Genomic DNA, 17,045 nt, shown 5'->3' with positions numbered 1-17,045 from the left:
GATTCCTCATTCCAACCCCATACCCCCTCTCCAACCAAACGACCCCTTAACAGACTGCGCCGGATAAAGAAGTCGTCTCTTTCGTTCACTGTTGTTCGTTGCTGCTGCGTAAACTGCACAGCTAAAATGAATCATCAACAGCAATCCATCCTCCTCGATTCCGCCGCTCGTTTCCCACCTCCCCAAGGTCTCACTTTTACTATATCTATATATTATTTGTATATGTATATTTATATATGTTTATGTTTTCTGATTTCTACGATTGATGATGTTTTTATTATATTATTTTTATAAAGGTGTAAAATTTTCATATGGGACATCTGGGTTTAGAGCAGAAGCATCGATATTAGAGTCCACTGTGTATAGAGTGGGTATTTTAGCTGCATTGAGGTCAATCAAGACTCAAGCTGTTATTGGATTGATGATCACTGCTTCACATAATCATGTTTCTGATAATGGTGTTAAGATTGCTGATCCTGGTGGCGAAATGTTGTCGCAGCAATGGGAGCCTTTTGCGGATTCTTTGGCTAATGCTTCTGATCCCGAACATCTCCTCCAGGTTCCTAATATTATTTTTATATTCAGTTGATTGGATGTTGCTAAAATATTATTATTATTATGATGTGTGTGTGAATGATTTGAAGATACTTTTTTTGTGTACTATTGTGGTTGTCTCGAATTAGACAAGTGTGTAATACTGTTATAGTGGGAGAGTTCATTACTTTGTTTCGATGTTTTTACTCGTGATTACATTTGCACTGGCATTCTTAAAATGGTCGCGTCCTTTTTTGCGCTTTTTTGATATCATTGTACTTTACATTTTGCTGATGGTTATTTTCTTTTGTTTTTATGCCGTGTGTTTACTTCCAGAATTCCAGTGACAGTGTAGTGAACAGATTGATTTTCTTCCTGTCCATATATAGTGAATTGTGCTTTTGATTGTTTCACTTCCAAATTCCATGTACTTGTGTTTCTTACCAAATTCCATGTACTTGTGTTTCTTATTTACTTTGATATGAATTGAAGAGGCGTGCACGAGGACAGGATAATTGCCAACATAAGTTTCTAGATATGCGATGAGTAGTAGTGCACCACGACACCATTTTAAATTTCTGAAAGTGCAGGCCTCTTCTTTATTTAGGCTGTAATTTCCTCGCGCAGGTCTTGAGCTTCTTTTAGTTTTGTTTTTATTTCAAACTTCAGCAGTGTTTGATTCCGTGCTTGGTCCATAAATTCCTCATCTGTGACTATATGTTACTCTTCCTTTTCTTACAACTTCAGTACATCATCATGTTGTCCCACACTGCTTTTTCATTCTTCTTTATTATGACTCTGATGTATCTTCCTCTTTTGCGGTTTCGAGAAATTTACTCTGCTTTTCACCTCTAGCCATCAGTAATTTGCTCTCTGAGATAGATTCTGTGGAGGGGTGAGTCTCACTAACAAGAGGATTTAACCGGGTTTCCTCTTTATTTGGAACATTCACTGCAAAGTTTAGTCAAGCAGAATTGAGGAAAGTTTGCTGAATTGAGGAAATTTTGCTGTCACTACTTCTATATTGTGATCCAATGTCGGGAGTGGAAAGAATTCTGTTGAATCGCATCAATGGGTCTTGTCACATACTCACATGCCCAATGGTTTTTAAGCTCAGAGCTAGCTTGGAGCTTTTGGTTTTGTTAGTTCCCCATTTTTCTAGAACACTGTCGTCCTTTTTCTCTTTTTTTATTTTCCACACAGCTAGCAGCCTAGCAGCATTTCCTGTATTTTAAGCTGCCATCAGTTCCCTTTTCTTTTTAGTCTCCAGGCAATTTTCTGAAATTCATTCACTTCCTTTTTCCTTGCTAAGTTATTTATATCCTGCTACCATGAATAGAAAATTTAAGCAAATTGTTAACAAAAATAAAATGTTTGCTCATTTTGTTAATTGCGATCTGGTGTCTGGAATGAAAATAAAATCGGTGACAGTGGATCTGGGAAAATGAGGTATAAAACATCGCATCAAGAATTCTGGTGATGAGAACTTTTGGGCCAGTTCTAAGCTCTTCAGCTCGTTTATGTTGCAGAGTGAGTTCTGGGACCATCGAGTCGCAATGAATATCAGAACTGCTTCAAGGTGCATGTTTAAGCTGCCGCTAGCTTTTCTGCGAACCTCAATTTTTCTTTATTTTTTAGCCTCTTTCTGTAGAACTTTTCTTCAACTCACACCATCTGAACATCTTTCTTTTATGCTTATGTTTTTTCTTTTAAGTTTCCTGCTAGTTGCTCACATACACACCATGCTACAATTGCGGTTGAAATGATCAGTGGCTCAGTTTTCGTTTACAGCTAGCTTGGTCGCTGGAGGCTACAGCTAGCTTAGGATTTAAGCTGAGCTCCTAGCTAATTCATTTTACCAAGCCAATGCTTTATTTGGTATTCTCCACCATATGCATCCTTGAACAGATCTAATGCTTGTTTTTCTTGATAATTTCGAAGCCGACTATTCGAGGTTTATGTTGAAAACCCAGGTCATGGCACCAGGGACAAATTGCTAATATACTTGTGCATATCCTCTTGCATCCCGACCATGTTAACCATCAGCTTCATTTGTTTTGGTTGTCTTAATTTTGGTAGCTGAGAGGTGATTCTATCTCTCTATTGTTGTTAGACATCCCAGACTTGACAATTGTGGTAGCATAAATAGAGGAAATTTGCTCCTTATACATGTTAAGCAGGAAAGTTTTTTGCGGAAACATCTATTCGAATCACCAAGTTCATGTATCAATGGAATATTATAGGAAGGTAAACACTGCCAAGGGACCAGGTGCTCCAAATCATCCAGCACCAGTAGAGGGTAAAGGGTTAGGGATTAATCTTTGTTGAGCAGCATTCAAGAGATTATAGTAATTACCCATTGCCCATTGGCTCTATTTGTCTCGATTTTGCTACTTCCATATGATCTGTTTGCATTTTGTTTTTCTAGACTTCAGCGAATAGATCAAGTTGATTCAAGCAGTCAAGTTCTGTTGGGTTGTTTCATCCATAAACTATTGCTTGTGATTGTTGTGTTGGCATTGATTGTTCTAAAGAGAAATTTATTATAACTTCTGGAAATTACAAACTCAATCTGATTCAGTATTTGTCATTCCTTGTATTTTTTGTTGATTGACCCGGGACCATAGTAACTGTTCGGTGAAGCCATAATTTTTGATGCACCAGAACGAATAAGAACAACAATCTTTAGGAGGAGGTACAACTCTCTTAAGGCGCATCACCAGCACGATGGAACTTCGAAATATTACAAACATGCAGTGTATATTGAAGTTTGTGCAAGTTCACAGGCTTTTATAATATTCGTTATAATTATAAATAAATTAAGGTATAAACTACAATCTGAGCAAATGTATGCCATTAACAACAATTAATTATATGTGTAGTTAAGAGTTATTAAGTCAAAAAGTAACTTAAAATGTATGTTGAACATATACTCTAGTCATCCATAAACTCAAACATGCTGTTAAATTCTATGTTGTATGATCCAACAAGTACCGGTCAAATAACCACTTTCCTGCAGATCGTAAATTTAGTGAGGTAGTTCTATTGTGTCCTTTAAGAGTATGATTGGAGCTCCCTCTGAAAATTTATACGTGCTCCTTATGGCTGTTTACGCACGTCCGTCCTTGCTGATGTCAAACTTGGCCAATTGATTTTGTTTTGCAAGTTGGTTTTAACAATGAAATATGTCAAAATTTATTTATTGAGATTTTTCCTCTACACAACTCCTTCAGAAGATGCCAAATGTTGATGCCAATTTTCGTCATGGATGAGAAGTCATAATAGAGAGCCATGTTACTCTGACTTGGGTACTAAGTGACACATATCCGAGTGTCGGACTTGAAGTGACACATATCCGAGTGTCGGACTTGAAGTGACACATATTTGAGTGTTGGACGTGAAAAATCTCAAAAATTGAGGCAAAGGAGAAAGAAGTTGTCCTCTCTTCTCTGGCTCTGGTAACCCGCCGCCGCATATGTAGAATCTTCTGTCTTCTTGAAAAAGACAAACAGGGGCGAAGTCCTAGAAACTAGCGGCTTTTCGGGGAAGTAGTTAACGCCTTTTTTTCTTTTGCTTTGTTTCGCCATATGAGTCAGGCTTTTTATTGAGTTTGCAGACAAGCATGGTAACTAGATACCTTAGTAGAAAGTAACTATCAAGTTATCAGACAAAATTTTGTTTGGAATTTTGCAAATTAGAGATCTTCTCTGCTTGTTTTCTTATTTTTGCTTGTTTTTTCTGGTTTGCATTGTATATTCAACTTATATGTGGTCTTTTTGTTGGTCGAAGTGTCCACAATTCAGTCAAAGGATTTGGCACGGAATAAGTGTCGTGTCCGAGTGTCAAAGTGTCGGACACATGTACGACTACCTAAAGAAGAGTCGAAGTAACAGAGGGTATTCGTATTGACCTTTAGTAAATATCCATGGCCGTTTATGGTGAAGGTTAGGGTTTTTGGGATTTTGTGTTGTGAGTTCTTTTCAACAATGAAAGATATTGAACTATATTTATTGTGATTCAAATTCATATAGCTGTCTTTGATCACTCGTCTGCAGATACGTGTACCTTGGTCTACATATTCGAGAGCTTCCTTCCTCGTGTTTGTTTATAAAGGAAGAATAGTTTTGAAGTTACTTAATATTGTATGAGTTTACATAAGTTTTTGTGTCAATTAGCCTGCATCTTGATCTATATAGATTATATAGCTGATGCTTTTTATTTGAAACACCCCCTCCAGGTTGTTCAAATTATTGAGATTAACTTCATGTTTGTATATGTATAGCTGATGTTTGATTATATATTATGTATAGCTATGTGGAAGATGGTCATGATTTATATGAATTGGTGGACATATAGAATTAGGCTGTTAGGAAAAAAAACCACAATACTCATATATGCCAATTTATAATTGTCAGATGGATGTACATTCATTATTTAGCTAAAGATATATCTCTAGAAAGAAGATTATATTATATAATTTGCAGGTTTCAGTTAATGTTGGGTTTTGATTTGGTTATTGACCTTTGCATTAAATTTTTTGAAACAGTTGATACTTGAATTTGTCAAGAAAGAAAATATTCAATTCGAAGGAGGAAAGGGAGCTGAGGTTTTATTGGGGAGAGACACCAGGCCCAGTGGGGAATCTCTTCTAGAGGCTGCTAAACAGGTATCCCATGCTCCTTCACTCCCATTTACAACTATCCACAATTCTACATTTAAGCTGTAAGTTTACTTTTGTATTACACCAGTAAGGTTTCACAAAAATATAACTTACTTTAAACTAGTATTGGGCAAACACTTATGTTCGTCTCTTGTTTCCTGTCTCCTACCTTCTGTTGCCCGGACTCCCCATTTTTTTTCTTTAACCCATGTCCACTGGACATTGCGTGGGTGTGGATATGTGATCTGAGTGGGATCCTTCTTATATTAACTGGCACTTTACCTTGCTGCATTTCAGTTCAAAATGAATCTAAAAGGTCTCCTCACAACTTGTTGCAAATAGCAAGTCACTTAATGACTTGTTTCTATTTTCTATATTATTCTTTTGACTTAATGCTATAATTTAACATAAATAAGTCTGTGATTTATGTGTATGCCGAGTAGACAATTTTCATTATAAATGTACAAGAAATCATCTATAAAGAGTTTTACTTTTGAAGTTTACATGCGAGTTCCTGCACCAGTATTCAGTTTCGGATCCGTATCCAAAAATTCTAGATGTTCTAAAACTTAGAATCTGACTCTTGGACCCTCACCCGTATCTGACACTCATATCTGCATCCAGGTACATGGCTACCCAAGGGTGGTCGAAGTTAAGGCACTTAAGTACTTGTGCCCGCATAAAAATACAAAGAATATAGTATAAATTTATCTTTGAAATTATTAAATATGTGCCTCCTAATAAATTTTGTTTTGGGAAATTCAACAGAGATGATAAAACTTAATTATTTTATCTTCAGTTTTGAGAATGTCAAATTTTGTATAAAATAGAAGATGTGTACACCTTTATATCATTGTATGTACTTATTAGGTGCACTTTACTAAATTTTCCAAGTGCTCCATAGTAAAAGGTTCTGCCATCTGTCCTTCAAATATACTATAGTCTAAACATCAGTATTGGACAAAGTACTATTGTATGCCACTTTAATTTATGTGTGTCCTACCACCACTAAATTCTAATCAAGGTAACTGCCCAATAAACTCTAATTGCTTTTGCTACTTGAGATGTGTTCCAGTTTTCTCTGGACTGTACAGATTGAGATGAACCTGATCCTCATTTTTTTGAAACAAATTGATCAAAAATCATCCATTTGTTTTTACTTTTTATTGATAAAGTCAGTTACAGAAATTTAAATACACACGTACACTATCCTCACTGGGGTTCGAACCCTCAACCTCTTATTATGTAAATTAGTCCATTCCTGTTTCAGTGAAACAAAAGCACGAGTTGTTCAGTTGTACATTTAGTCATATGTAATGTCTCTTAATTTTTGTGATTTAAGGGAATCCGTTCTATAGTTGGAGCTGTTGCAGTCGACATGGGGGTTGTCACAACCCCTCAGCTCCACTGGATGGTCCGTGCTACTAATAAGGGGGAGAAGGCATCTGAACACGATTACTTCGATCAACTTATAAGCTCTTTTAGGTAGGTTCAACTAGAATTGACCAGATATATCTTGGGATAAATGAAGAACATAGCATAATGTGCCTCTATTTCTGGCTAGGTGCCTGCTAGATCTAATCCCCCAAGGCGCACAAAGCAGTAACAAGGAGAAAATGATCGTGGATGCTGCAAATGGTGTTGGCGGACTAAAGCTTGAAGTTATCAAGAAGAGTATACATGGTTTGAATTTTGAAGTTCGCAACACTGGCAAGGAAGGTGTGCTCAATGATGGTGTTGGTGCTGACTTTGTGCAGAAAGAGAAGGTCACTCCATATGGTTTTAGTACCGCTGATGTTGGAATGAGGTGAGTTGTTTCCTGTTAGTTAAGGCCTTTTTTAGACCTTGATAGTTAGCTTGACTTGGTTTGGAACAATATTCCTTAATTTAATTTTTGCATTTGTAGTTATAAAAGCTTATATTGACAATTTGATGAATTATTTTGTTGAACGGGTATTTAGTCAAATTCTATAGGCCACAAAATTCCAGTTATTAATTTAAGGTATTTGGAATTAAGTGCTGGGATAATTCTAGTGTTTCAGGTGTGCAAGTTTGGATGGGGATGCTGACCGGCTTGTATATTTTACAGTGCTGCCAAATTCTAGTGGCAAAATTGAATTAGTAGATGGGGACAAAATACTGTCTCTTTTTGCTCTATTCATCAAGGAGCAATTAAGTATACTTGAGGAGGCTAATAACAAGAAGGTCAATAATTCCTATGAAGCACATCTTGGTGTTGTACAAACAGCATATGCAAATGGTGCATCCACTGATTACCTGAAACAAGCGGGTCTAGAAGTCGTGCTTACTCCTACAGGGGTAAAATACCTGCATGAGAAAGCAGCTGACTTTGATATTGGCGTATATTTTGAAGCAAATGGACATGGAACAATTTTGTTCTCTAGTAATTTCTTATCCTGGTTGGATGTTAGAGTTAATGAGCTTGGGTCAACAGCCAAAGGTTAATTTGATACAATTTCCACATTCCACAAAAGCTTTGAATTTATTTACCGTAAATTCATAAGATAATTTATATTTCAGGTTCTGAACAACTAAAGGCTGCCTTAAGATTATTGGCAGTCAGCAAATTGATTAATCAGGCAGTTGGGGATGCTTTGAGCGGCTTGTTTCTGGTAGAGGCTATCTTACAACATATGGGATGGTCAATACACAAATGGAATGAGCTTTATAATGACTTACCCAGCAGACAACTTAAGGTAGGCGTATGTAACGTGTAACATATACTCTTTTAGATGCTTCGGTATTTGTTTAAATTCCTAAGAAATATCCTCAACTTGAGATCTTCAAACACATAGTTTGGCTAGCTCCTTGTTAATTGATATTAGATTATGAAATGTTTAATATGCTTTAATCACTAACTGTAGAATATATGAATTTCCTAGTCTTTCACAGAAATTATACAGCTGTTTCATTTCTTTGCATCCTACAAAGTGATTGAAAAGTAAAGACACCAGAAATTAATTACGGCAATGTTGAATCTGTCATGGCTAAATGCTGTATGTTCCTCTTGGATGTCTAGTATAGGGGTATGCAAAACCAACTAGTCAATAATTTTCTATTCTTAAAAGTTAAAAATATTCTCCGGAGATCACCTCGTGTTTAATATAGAGTGCTAGTTTTATATCGTACCTAATGTTATACTCCCTCCGTCCCAATTTATCCGTCTTGTTTGACTTTTTGTGGTCAAATTGACCGAACTTTGACTGGTAATTAGTAATTATTCTTATATGATTTTGAAAATCGAAAAAGTACATTTCAAAGTAGAATAGATGTAAATTCTAATAATATATTTTTCTTAATTTTTTCTAATTATTTTATATATGTAAATTTCTGTCAAAGTTTAGTCAATTTGACCATAAAAAGTCAAACAAGACAAAAAAATTGGGACGGAGGGAGTAATTATTAGTCTATGATCTCTTCTGATGAAGCATTTATATCTTCTCACTTGGTATAGGTAAAAGTTGTTGACAGAACTGCTGTTGTCACAGCAAATGCAGAAACTGAAGTTGTCAGTCCCCCCGGCATCCAAGAAGCCATTAACGTGTTGACCGGTACTATACTCTCTCTTTCGAGTTTATGAATCTAGAATTAAATTGCTTACATCATACATAAATTCATATGTTTAGGGTTCTGTAGTTGCTTCCTTAATCCAGAGCCGCATGAATGGTCAATTATAGATTAGGCATCACTATTCAGACTTTTAAAGTGGTAAAACAGACTGGGGGAATCTATTAAAAAAAGGGGAAAATATCAAAGTTGTCATTGAAATGAAGGCCAGATATCACACTCTTTGTTTAGTTGTCGGCATCTCTAATGCACCATCCTATAGCCAGTAATCACAACTCCGTCAATTTTGAGATATTGAGTAAACGGAAAAACTTTGACTATGGCATGGCCTCTCTCTTCCAAATCTAAAAATGGCACGATTACTTGGTTCATTCACTTTTTACGTTGTTTTTATATTATTGCATAATTTATATATTAGAAGTTTGTTTTTCTAAATAAATATTTTCATCAAGTTTATTAGCTCTCATCATAGTTTTATTTAAGCTAGTTCTGATAACAAATTTCTGTTAATACAATTTTTTTTAAAAATATTATCAAGGTTATTCAAAAAAGTACTTTATTTGATTTCAAAGTAAAATATAATTCCTTTCCACACAATTAAAAAGAAAGATTGAGATGTAAAAAAAAAATCGATTTTTGGTTTTGGAATAGAAATTGAATTTTGTTGTAATTTTTTTAAAATATAAATTTTAAAATAAAAACCATTTTTTTAATTAAAAATTGAAATTTTTAAAACATTTAAAAAGAATTTGTTTTGATTAATTATATATTTTTTGACAACTTAATAATATATTTGTCGTTTCCATGTGCATGGTGTATAAGTGGCAACTAATGGGGGATCGAGGTCAGCAGCCATGAAGATGAATATTTGTACAGTAACATTTTATGTTGATCAAGAAGTCAAACTAAAGGAGCACGATTGGATAGCCCAGTGGTGGGTTTATCCTCTGTTGACCCGGGGCACCCGGGTTCGACTCTGGCTCACCCCGAGAATTATTAGAACAGATACTAAGTTGTGTAAGGCATATAAGCCTGCATTGTCAAAAAAAAAAAAGAAGTCAAACTAAAGGAGTTGTCATTACTGGCTACTAAAAGGATGCATAAGAGACACCCATAATAATGATGAAGATTTTGATATTAGGCCGTCACTCGGTGACCACTTTGAGATTTAACCCATTAAAAAAATGACAAGCTGAACTTCTGGGTTTTTATTGGAATATTTATAAATCCGATTTTTATGTATAGATTTGCATTATCCACAGAGGATCATCGCAATGTTATTACGTATTTACTTCTAAGGGAAAATTACAGAACTAATTAGTGCTAGAATGAATGAAATGGCTTAGCCTCACAGCTTCTGATCTAGTACACGAATTTTCTTTTGCCCAAAGTTTGCTGAATTTATTCATTCCTTGTGTTTCGCTCTTTTGTGCAGCAAAATATCCTCGGGGAAGATGTTTTATACGACCATCAGGAACCGAAGATGTTGTAAGGGTGTATGCAGAGGCAAGCAGACAGCAAGCAGCAGACGACTTGGCCAGTTCTGTGGCCAAACTGACAGACCAGTTTCTTGGATCACACTAAATTTACCGTTCTGGATGTTTTTGCTGTCTTATTGCATGGACTGATAATGAGAGTCCGCATAATGGTTCAACTCAATTGATAAACCTGTTAGTTGGATCATGCTAACTTGGTGATTCTGGACAATTTTATCATACTAGGATAGCCTAATCTTTACAGTATTCCATCCAGCTCATAAAACTTCTGCCTGCTCTGGGTATCCTTAGTTATCACCATCTACATGTAACATTTGCTTGACTCCTGACTTTGTTTATTAGTTGTTGACTGGCAACTATTCAGACAGAGCTTTTGGATGTTTTTTTTTTTTGGCCAAGTAAACCTATGCTTTTAGTTTTATTCTCCTGAAATTCATTCAGGGGCACTATAAGTTTTCTTTTTCACTTGATGGGATAGGGTATAAGTTATTATATCCATAAAAAAGCTAGATGAATCACATTGCACAAACACAACTATTTCTGTTTTCCAAAAAAAAAAATACAACTATTTCGTGCACATAACAAACACAACTCAAGTAATTATAAAAAAAACACCAGCAGTCCAGTAACAAACTCCATCGAAATTTGATAGATATCGGAGCAAACGCTAGCAGAAAACCAGATGCTTACATCATGTTACAACCATGTTACACATGTAACACAGATTAATACTCCCTCCGGATACATTAGTGAGGAAGTCAAAACAGATTAATACTCCCTTAGATACATCAAGGGACATAACAAACACTTTAATCTTCGTGTAAATTATAATTTTATTACTTTTTTAAAAGAATTTCTGAATAAAAATGATCTTTAAACTTTTATTCAGAAAATGATTATTTTATTTTATATGTTTTGAAATAAACTATTTGTTGCTAATTTAGTTTAAAATATAATTATATTCTTTTCATATAATTTTAGGTTCAAAATTTAGATGCTATATATTGCACTTTAACTTGTATTATTTTAAGTGCAATATATAGTAGCTAAATTTTGAACCTAAATTTATATAATTATTATATATAATATTATGTATCTAATTCGACATATCTTGGATTTAATTATTAATTAAAAAATATTTTATAAATATCTAATAATGTATAAATTATAATACATTATAATATTACAATATATAATATATTACTCCCTCCGTCCCCCTCATTTGTTTACATTGGGGACGGGGTTCAGCACGCATTTTAATACTCTCGTAAAACGTAGTTCTATAAACTATTTTGAACTTTTTTCTTTTGAATAAAAATTTGATGTTTAAATTTTTATGAAAAAAGAAATTTTTTAATAATAAGTTATACAATTATGTTTTATATGCGTCCTAAAATACGTATCGAGCAGTATAAAAAAACTGTAAATAAATAAGAATGACAAAAGGAGTATTAAATATATATTATAAAATAAAATATCCTATAACCAGGTGTTTTTAGAATTTCGAATTCGGATAGGCTCAGATAAAATTTTAAATTTCAAATTGAAATATTGGATTTAATTAAATCTAAACCCATAAAATTGAATTCAATTAATATCAAATTTCAGATTTGGGATATAAGTCGGATACGATTATTTTATGCCATTTCCGAAGCTGGCACGGGTTGGGATTAAAGGGAAAAAAGGGGAGAAAATGTTGATACCTAAAGAGCTGAGAGTGCCTGACTGAAACAAGCTAAACCCTTTATACATTTCACAAGCAAGGGTTTAAGAGGTATCCCAACTTTCTTTTATACACTGTGCTCTTCAGAATCCAAATATTTTGTTCAGACATTTCGTCAAACACTTGGCGTGCAGCTCTAGTTCAGAATATTTCAACATCACTTAGGGATCAACTACTGTCGTATTCTTACATGTTCTCCATTATACAGTGAATTTTAGGAATGACATGAACTTTTGAGTTTATATATTCAAGTTCCAATGCGTCGTCGGCTTAGTATTTTTGGTCATCACTTGCTTACTAAGTACTCATATCCTCTATGTAATTCTACTGTATTACAAGCTGGGTCATGTAGATTGAAACCTAGAAATAATGGGGTTATGTTATTTAGAGCTTTTATGTACACTTCAACACATAATAGGAGGGTCTTGGACCCCGATGACCCGTCTACCTTAATGAAGGAGGATGGTGTTGCTGTTTGTTCACAAATGTGGATTGAAAATTTCCGAGACCCCGAAAGAACAGCTACTAATTTGGTCAGTTATTTGAGGAGATTTGAGTTGTGGGTTTTAGCTTATCAGAAAGTATGTGCTGATGAAATGGGCGCTTATATGCCTCGAAGTGCGGTACAAAGGTCCGCACTTGAGGATTTGTTGGCTCTTAGGAATGCTGTTCTTGATAATAGGTTTAAGTGGGGTGCTAGGTTGGAGTTTTTTATTAAGTCACCTAAGGATAAGACTGAGTATGAATCATTGTCGAAGAGAAAGATTAGAGCTATTTTGACGACTACTCAACCGGCTGCTTTTCAAGATAAGATTGTTCAGGAGGTTTTGTTTATGATTCTAGAGCCAATTTATGAAGCTCGGTTTTCGCAGAAGTCGTTTGCATTTAGGCCCGGGAGGACAGCTCATACTGTATTGAGGGTTGTACGGAGGAGTTTTGCAGGTTATTTGTGGTATATAAAAGGGGATTTGAGTACGGTATTGGATGGGATGAAGGTTGGGATAGTTATTAGTGCTTTGATGCGGGATGTTAGAGATAAGATGGTGATTGATTTGGTGAAATCTGCATTGGTTACACCTGTGATCACTAGTCAGGTTGATGAAGCAGAGAAGAAGAAAAAGGTAAAGAGGAAGTACCAGAAAAAGAAAATATTAGCTGATGATGAACCAAAGCCTGACCCATTTTGGCTAGAATCATTTTTTGGATTTGCTCCGGAGGAAGCTGAGAAAGTTCCATCTTGGGGGCATTGTGGAATCCTTAGCCCCCTTTTGGCTAATGTTTGCCTTGATGAATTGGATCGCTGGATGGAGGGTAAAATTAAAGAATTTTATAAGCCTTCCAAGAGTGATGTCATATGGAATGCTCCAGATGGAGAAATTGAACAGGGAAATACATCCTGGCCAGAATTTGTTCCCACCAGTGGACCGGATAAGACCCGGAAAATTGATTATGTACGTTTTGGTGGTCATATATTGATTGGAGTTAGGGGACCCAGAGCAGATGCTGCTACACTGAGAAAACAGTTAATTGAGTTTTGTGATCAGAAGTATATGCTTAAGCTAGACAATGAGTGCCTTCCTATTGAACACATAACAAAGGGTATAATGTTTCTTGACCACGTATTGTGTCGTAGAGTGGTGTATCCCACTCTTCGTTATACTGCAACCGGGGGGAAGATTATAAGCGAAAAAGGTGTCGGGACATTACTGTCAGTTACAGCAAGCCTCAAACAGTGCATTAAACAATTTAGAAAGTTAAATTATCTCAAGGGGGATAGAGATCCAGATCCGCAACCATGCTTCAGAATGTTCCATGCCACTCAAGCTCACACGAATGCGCAAATGAACAAATTTCTTTCTACAATGGTTGAATGGTATAGATTTGCTGACAACAGGAAGAAAATTGTCAATTTTTGCTCTTATATTATCAGGGGATCGCTTGCAAAGCTCTATGCTGCAAAATATAAGCTCAGGTCACGAGCAAAGGTTTACAAGATTGGCGCTAGGAACCTAAGTCGGCCTATCAAGGAGAAAAAAGGGCAGTCACCAGAGTATCATAATTTGCTGAGAATGGGCCTTGCAGAGTCGATCGACGGGCTTCAGTACACTCGGATGTCTCTTGTGCCAGAGACTGATTACACTCTGTTTCCAACTGGTTGGAGGCCAGAACATGAGAAGGCTTTGATTGAATATATAAAGCTTGATGATCCAAAAACTCTTGAGGAGCAAAGGCAATGCCTTAGTGAACAAGGTCTGGTATCACCACAAGATTACACTTCTATGCTGGTGTGGAACTACAAAAGAAGTGCTCTGCCAAAACTAGAGCAATGTTCTACAACTGAAAAGAGAGAAGAAATGTTAGTGGAATCAAATGATAAATCTGATGACCAACTGGCTGGAGATGAGAAAGAGAATGGAATTAGTTATTATGCAGAACAAATGTAAGATTTTTTTACAATTTGTGATTTCGATTGCTTCCTTAAACTTCACGATGTATGATCTTACATTACATACTCCCAGGTGATATCTTCTTGCTAAAAGATTGAGGTTGCAAGAAGAGCTGGTTGTAGGGATTAATGTGGTATGTTCATTCTTGTGAAATTATGAAGTTTTTGGACATGGTGTCATATCATGTTACGAGTAATAAATGTTATTCCTATTCTTTGTACAGCATCTGTGCATTTTATTTTGGTGTATTTCAGCTTATACTATATCATATAGCATGAATTAAGGATTCAGAATGCATGATTGTATTGGATTCTTTGTTACTCCTGATTTTAAAAAATGTTTGGAGAAGTTTAAGCATCTTTATCTGTAATAAATGTACATGTATATGATATTATGATTCTGGTTAATATAATTTCATATAGTGAAAATAATATATTATGCTTCTTTCAGTCTGTGTAACTAGGCAACTTGTGGCTTGGCTGACTAAGGGTAGAGGGGTATTGAGGTATGCTTTTTTGTAAGTGGATTATACACGGTCAGTGTATAAATAAAAACTTAATTATTTCCCCTAAAATTCGAAATATATGAGGGCTTTCTTGTGGGTTCTATGACTTGGACTGTTGTATGACAGTTTTGTATAACCTTAGGTATTTTGATTTTGAATCCTTAAATCTCAGATTACAAAACTAATCTTCAAAATCAGTATTTGCCATTTTTGTTCAATAAAACTGGATCAAACCCGCGAGTAAATAGTTTGAGATATCTATTGTAACATTGTGGTCACAGAAATCTTTATGTCCTGCTGATATTAATATAAGGGCTCATTTGGTTTGACTCGGGCAAACGGAATGGAATTTAGAAAGGGAAATGAGGAGAAATGAAAGGAATGATACTGAATTGTATTACTAGTTTGGTTTTGATACGGAAACGGAATAGAAAATTATACGAATATCTCCCTATGTGATTCTCTAGGTATTATATAATTTCAAAAAAGTCGGTATGTTTATAATAATATGGGTTATTTATTTATATAAATCAATACAGTTTGTTATATAAAAAGTATTTAAATACCTTGACTTGTAAATTATATCAAAAATTGTTTTTCATTTATTACTAAATTAAAAATAATTTTTGATTTTCAAAAATATTTTACATATTACTTTTGTTTTTTATGATTTCTAAAATAAAGTATAAATGAAAGTTAAAGTTTTGATTTCAAAAATATTTTACATATTACCTCCACCAAATGGCCCCTAATTATATTCACTAAAGTTTTGTTTCATACAAGCGCGAATGTGGTGATAATGTTCATAAATCATTATTGTTACTTGGCTGCTTTTGGTTGAACCAACTCCTTATGTGATATATGCGGAGATTTTGAGTCTATTGATCTCGGTGGAGACTAAAATTACTTTTAGTATCTTGATTCTTGGGTTTACTATATTTATATTATTTATTATTATAGTAGAGGTGCGTTTTGGCGAGAATGCCAGTAATTTTTGAATGCTTGAGAAATTTTGAGTCTAGTACCCTGAGTGAAGACTACAATTACTTGTGTCTTGGATTCTCTGTAATTAGCATTATTGTGGAGCTGCATTTTAATATCTGTTCACAATCCTTAATTGTAAAACCTTCTTCATAATGTAAAATGAAGTGCTTGATAATTAGCAAAAACATAAAATAAACAGATAAAGTGTTTGAAAACTGAAAAGAAAAGGTATGATCCCCTGGCCATGTTGCAGCTTATATTAATTGGTAACAATACATGAAATGTAATTCATTTCAAGGTTATTAGTTTTTGCAGAAACTGCAGTGCTCATTTTCCCAACACTGATGTTAACTGTGTTTGATATCAATCTTCTTGGTAGTTTGTTATTCGATCATTTGTATTGCTAGTTCAAATCTAATTGTTCTTTGATATTGATTTCAGGATAGTAATTTCCCTTCGCTGTTGTCATCTGGTTACTAATCCTACACAGTTTTTGCGATGACAATGATGTAAGCATGGCTGAACTCTCGGACGATGTCCCATGTTGACCTACCTATATGAATTATATACAATTTTGAGCACTTTGAGCTAACCCCCACCAATGGCCAGTGGCAAGATCTACTGTACAATGTACATAGTGATGCATCATATTCACATTTAGGTCGCTGCACTTCGGACAACTTGCATTGTCTCTCAACTCTATTCTTTAACTGTCTTGTTCAAATAGGTCTTAAAATGCATTGCCTTTGGTTGTTCCTTGATCTTTCAAGCACAAAGTTGGTGGTGAAACTTGTAAATAATGGAATCAAAGTAAATTCAAAAGGTGGAAACAACAATGTTGATGTGACGACGAACAATTTGACCGGAGATTTATGTGAAATACTCTTGGGTCTTGACTAACTCTTTCAACAACTTCAGAAACTCCGGTTTCTTCATAATATCAATTAAATGAATAGAGTGTGTGCTAGTCTAAAGTTAATGATATAGTATGAAACAAACTCAAAAGATGAAATAATTACTCAACACTTGCGCTTAAAAAAGTTTAACAAATTTTAAATTTAGAATATATAAAAATTATGTAAGAATGTTCCTTGATTTAAAATTTTGA

General features: G+C 34.8%; 2 protein-coding genes across 2 annotated transcripts; both read left to right on the top strand.

The window, feature by feature from the left end:
* Window positions 1-10,748, top strand: LOC108210108 (phosphoacetylglucosamine mutase). Its single transcript, XM_017381375.2, has 9 exons — window positions 1-187; window positions 297-559; window positions 5,081-5,200; window positions 6,537-6,679; window positions 6,759-7,001; window positions 7,237-7,655; window positions 7,736-7,911; window positions 8,670-8,766; window positions 10,218-10,748. The coding sequence occupies exons 1-9, from the start codon at window positions 127-129 to the stop codon at window positions 10,364-10,366; spliced, it is 1,671 nt and encodes a 556-aa protein (XP_017236864.1). The 5' UTR covers window positions 1-126; the 3' UTR covers window positions 10,367-10,748.
* A 1,167-nt stretch (window positions 10,749-11,915) lies between these two features.
* LOC108206031 (nuclear intron maturase 2, mitochondrial) lies at window positions 11,916-16,759 on the top strand. Its single transcript, XM_017376193.2, has 3 exons — window positions 11,916-14,441; window positions 14,521-14,581; window positions 16,379-16,759. The coding sequence occupies exons 1-2, from the start codon at window positions 12,259-12,261 to the stop codon at window positions 14,522-14,524; spliced, it is 2,187 nt and encodes a 728-aa protein (XP_017231682.1). The 5' UTR covers window positions 11,916-12,258; the 3' UTR covers window positions 14,525-14,581; window positions 16,379-16,759.
* The last annotated feature ends 286 nt before the right edge of the window (window positions 16,760-17,045 follow it).

Source organism: Daucus carota, chromosome 2, assembly GCF_001625215.2.
Source record: "Daucus carota subsp. sativus chromosome 2, DH1 v3.0, whole genome shotgun sequence".
NCBI lineage: Eukaryota > Viridiplantae > Streptophyta > Magnoliopsida > Apiales > Apiaceae > Daucus > Daucus carota.
The sequence above is the reverse complement of the archived record's forward strand: the minus strand, read 5'-3'. Positions and strand labels throughout refer to the sequence as shown.

Coding starts and splice junctions, on each gene's coding strand:
- LOC108206031 (XM_017376193.2), top strand. CDS start 12,259: ATGCGTCGTCGGCTTAGTATTTTTGGTCATCACTTGCTTACTAAGTAC.
- LOC108210108 (XM_017381375.2), top strand. CDS start 127: ATGAATCATCAACAGCAATCCATCCTCCTCGATTCCGCCGCTCGTTTC. Junction 5,201..6,536: donor TTCTAGAGGCTGCTAAACAG/GTATCCCATGCT, acceptor TTGTGATTTAAG/GGAATCCGTTCTATAGTTGG. Junction 7,912..8,669: donor TACCCAGCAGACAACTTAAG/GTAGGCGTATGT, acceptor CACTTGGTATAG/GTAAAAGTTGTTGACAGAAC.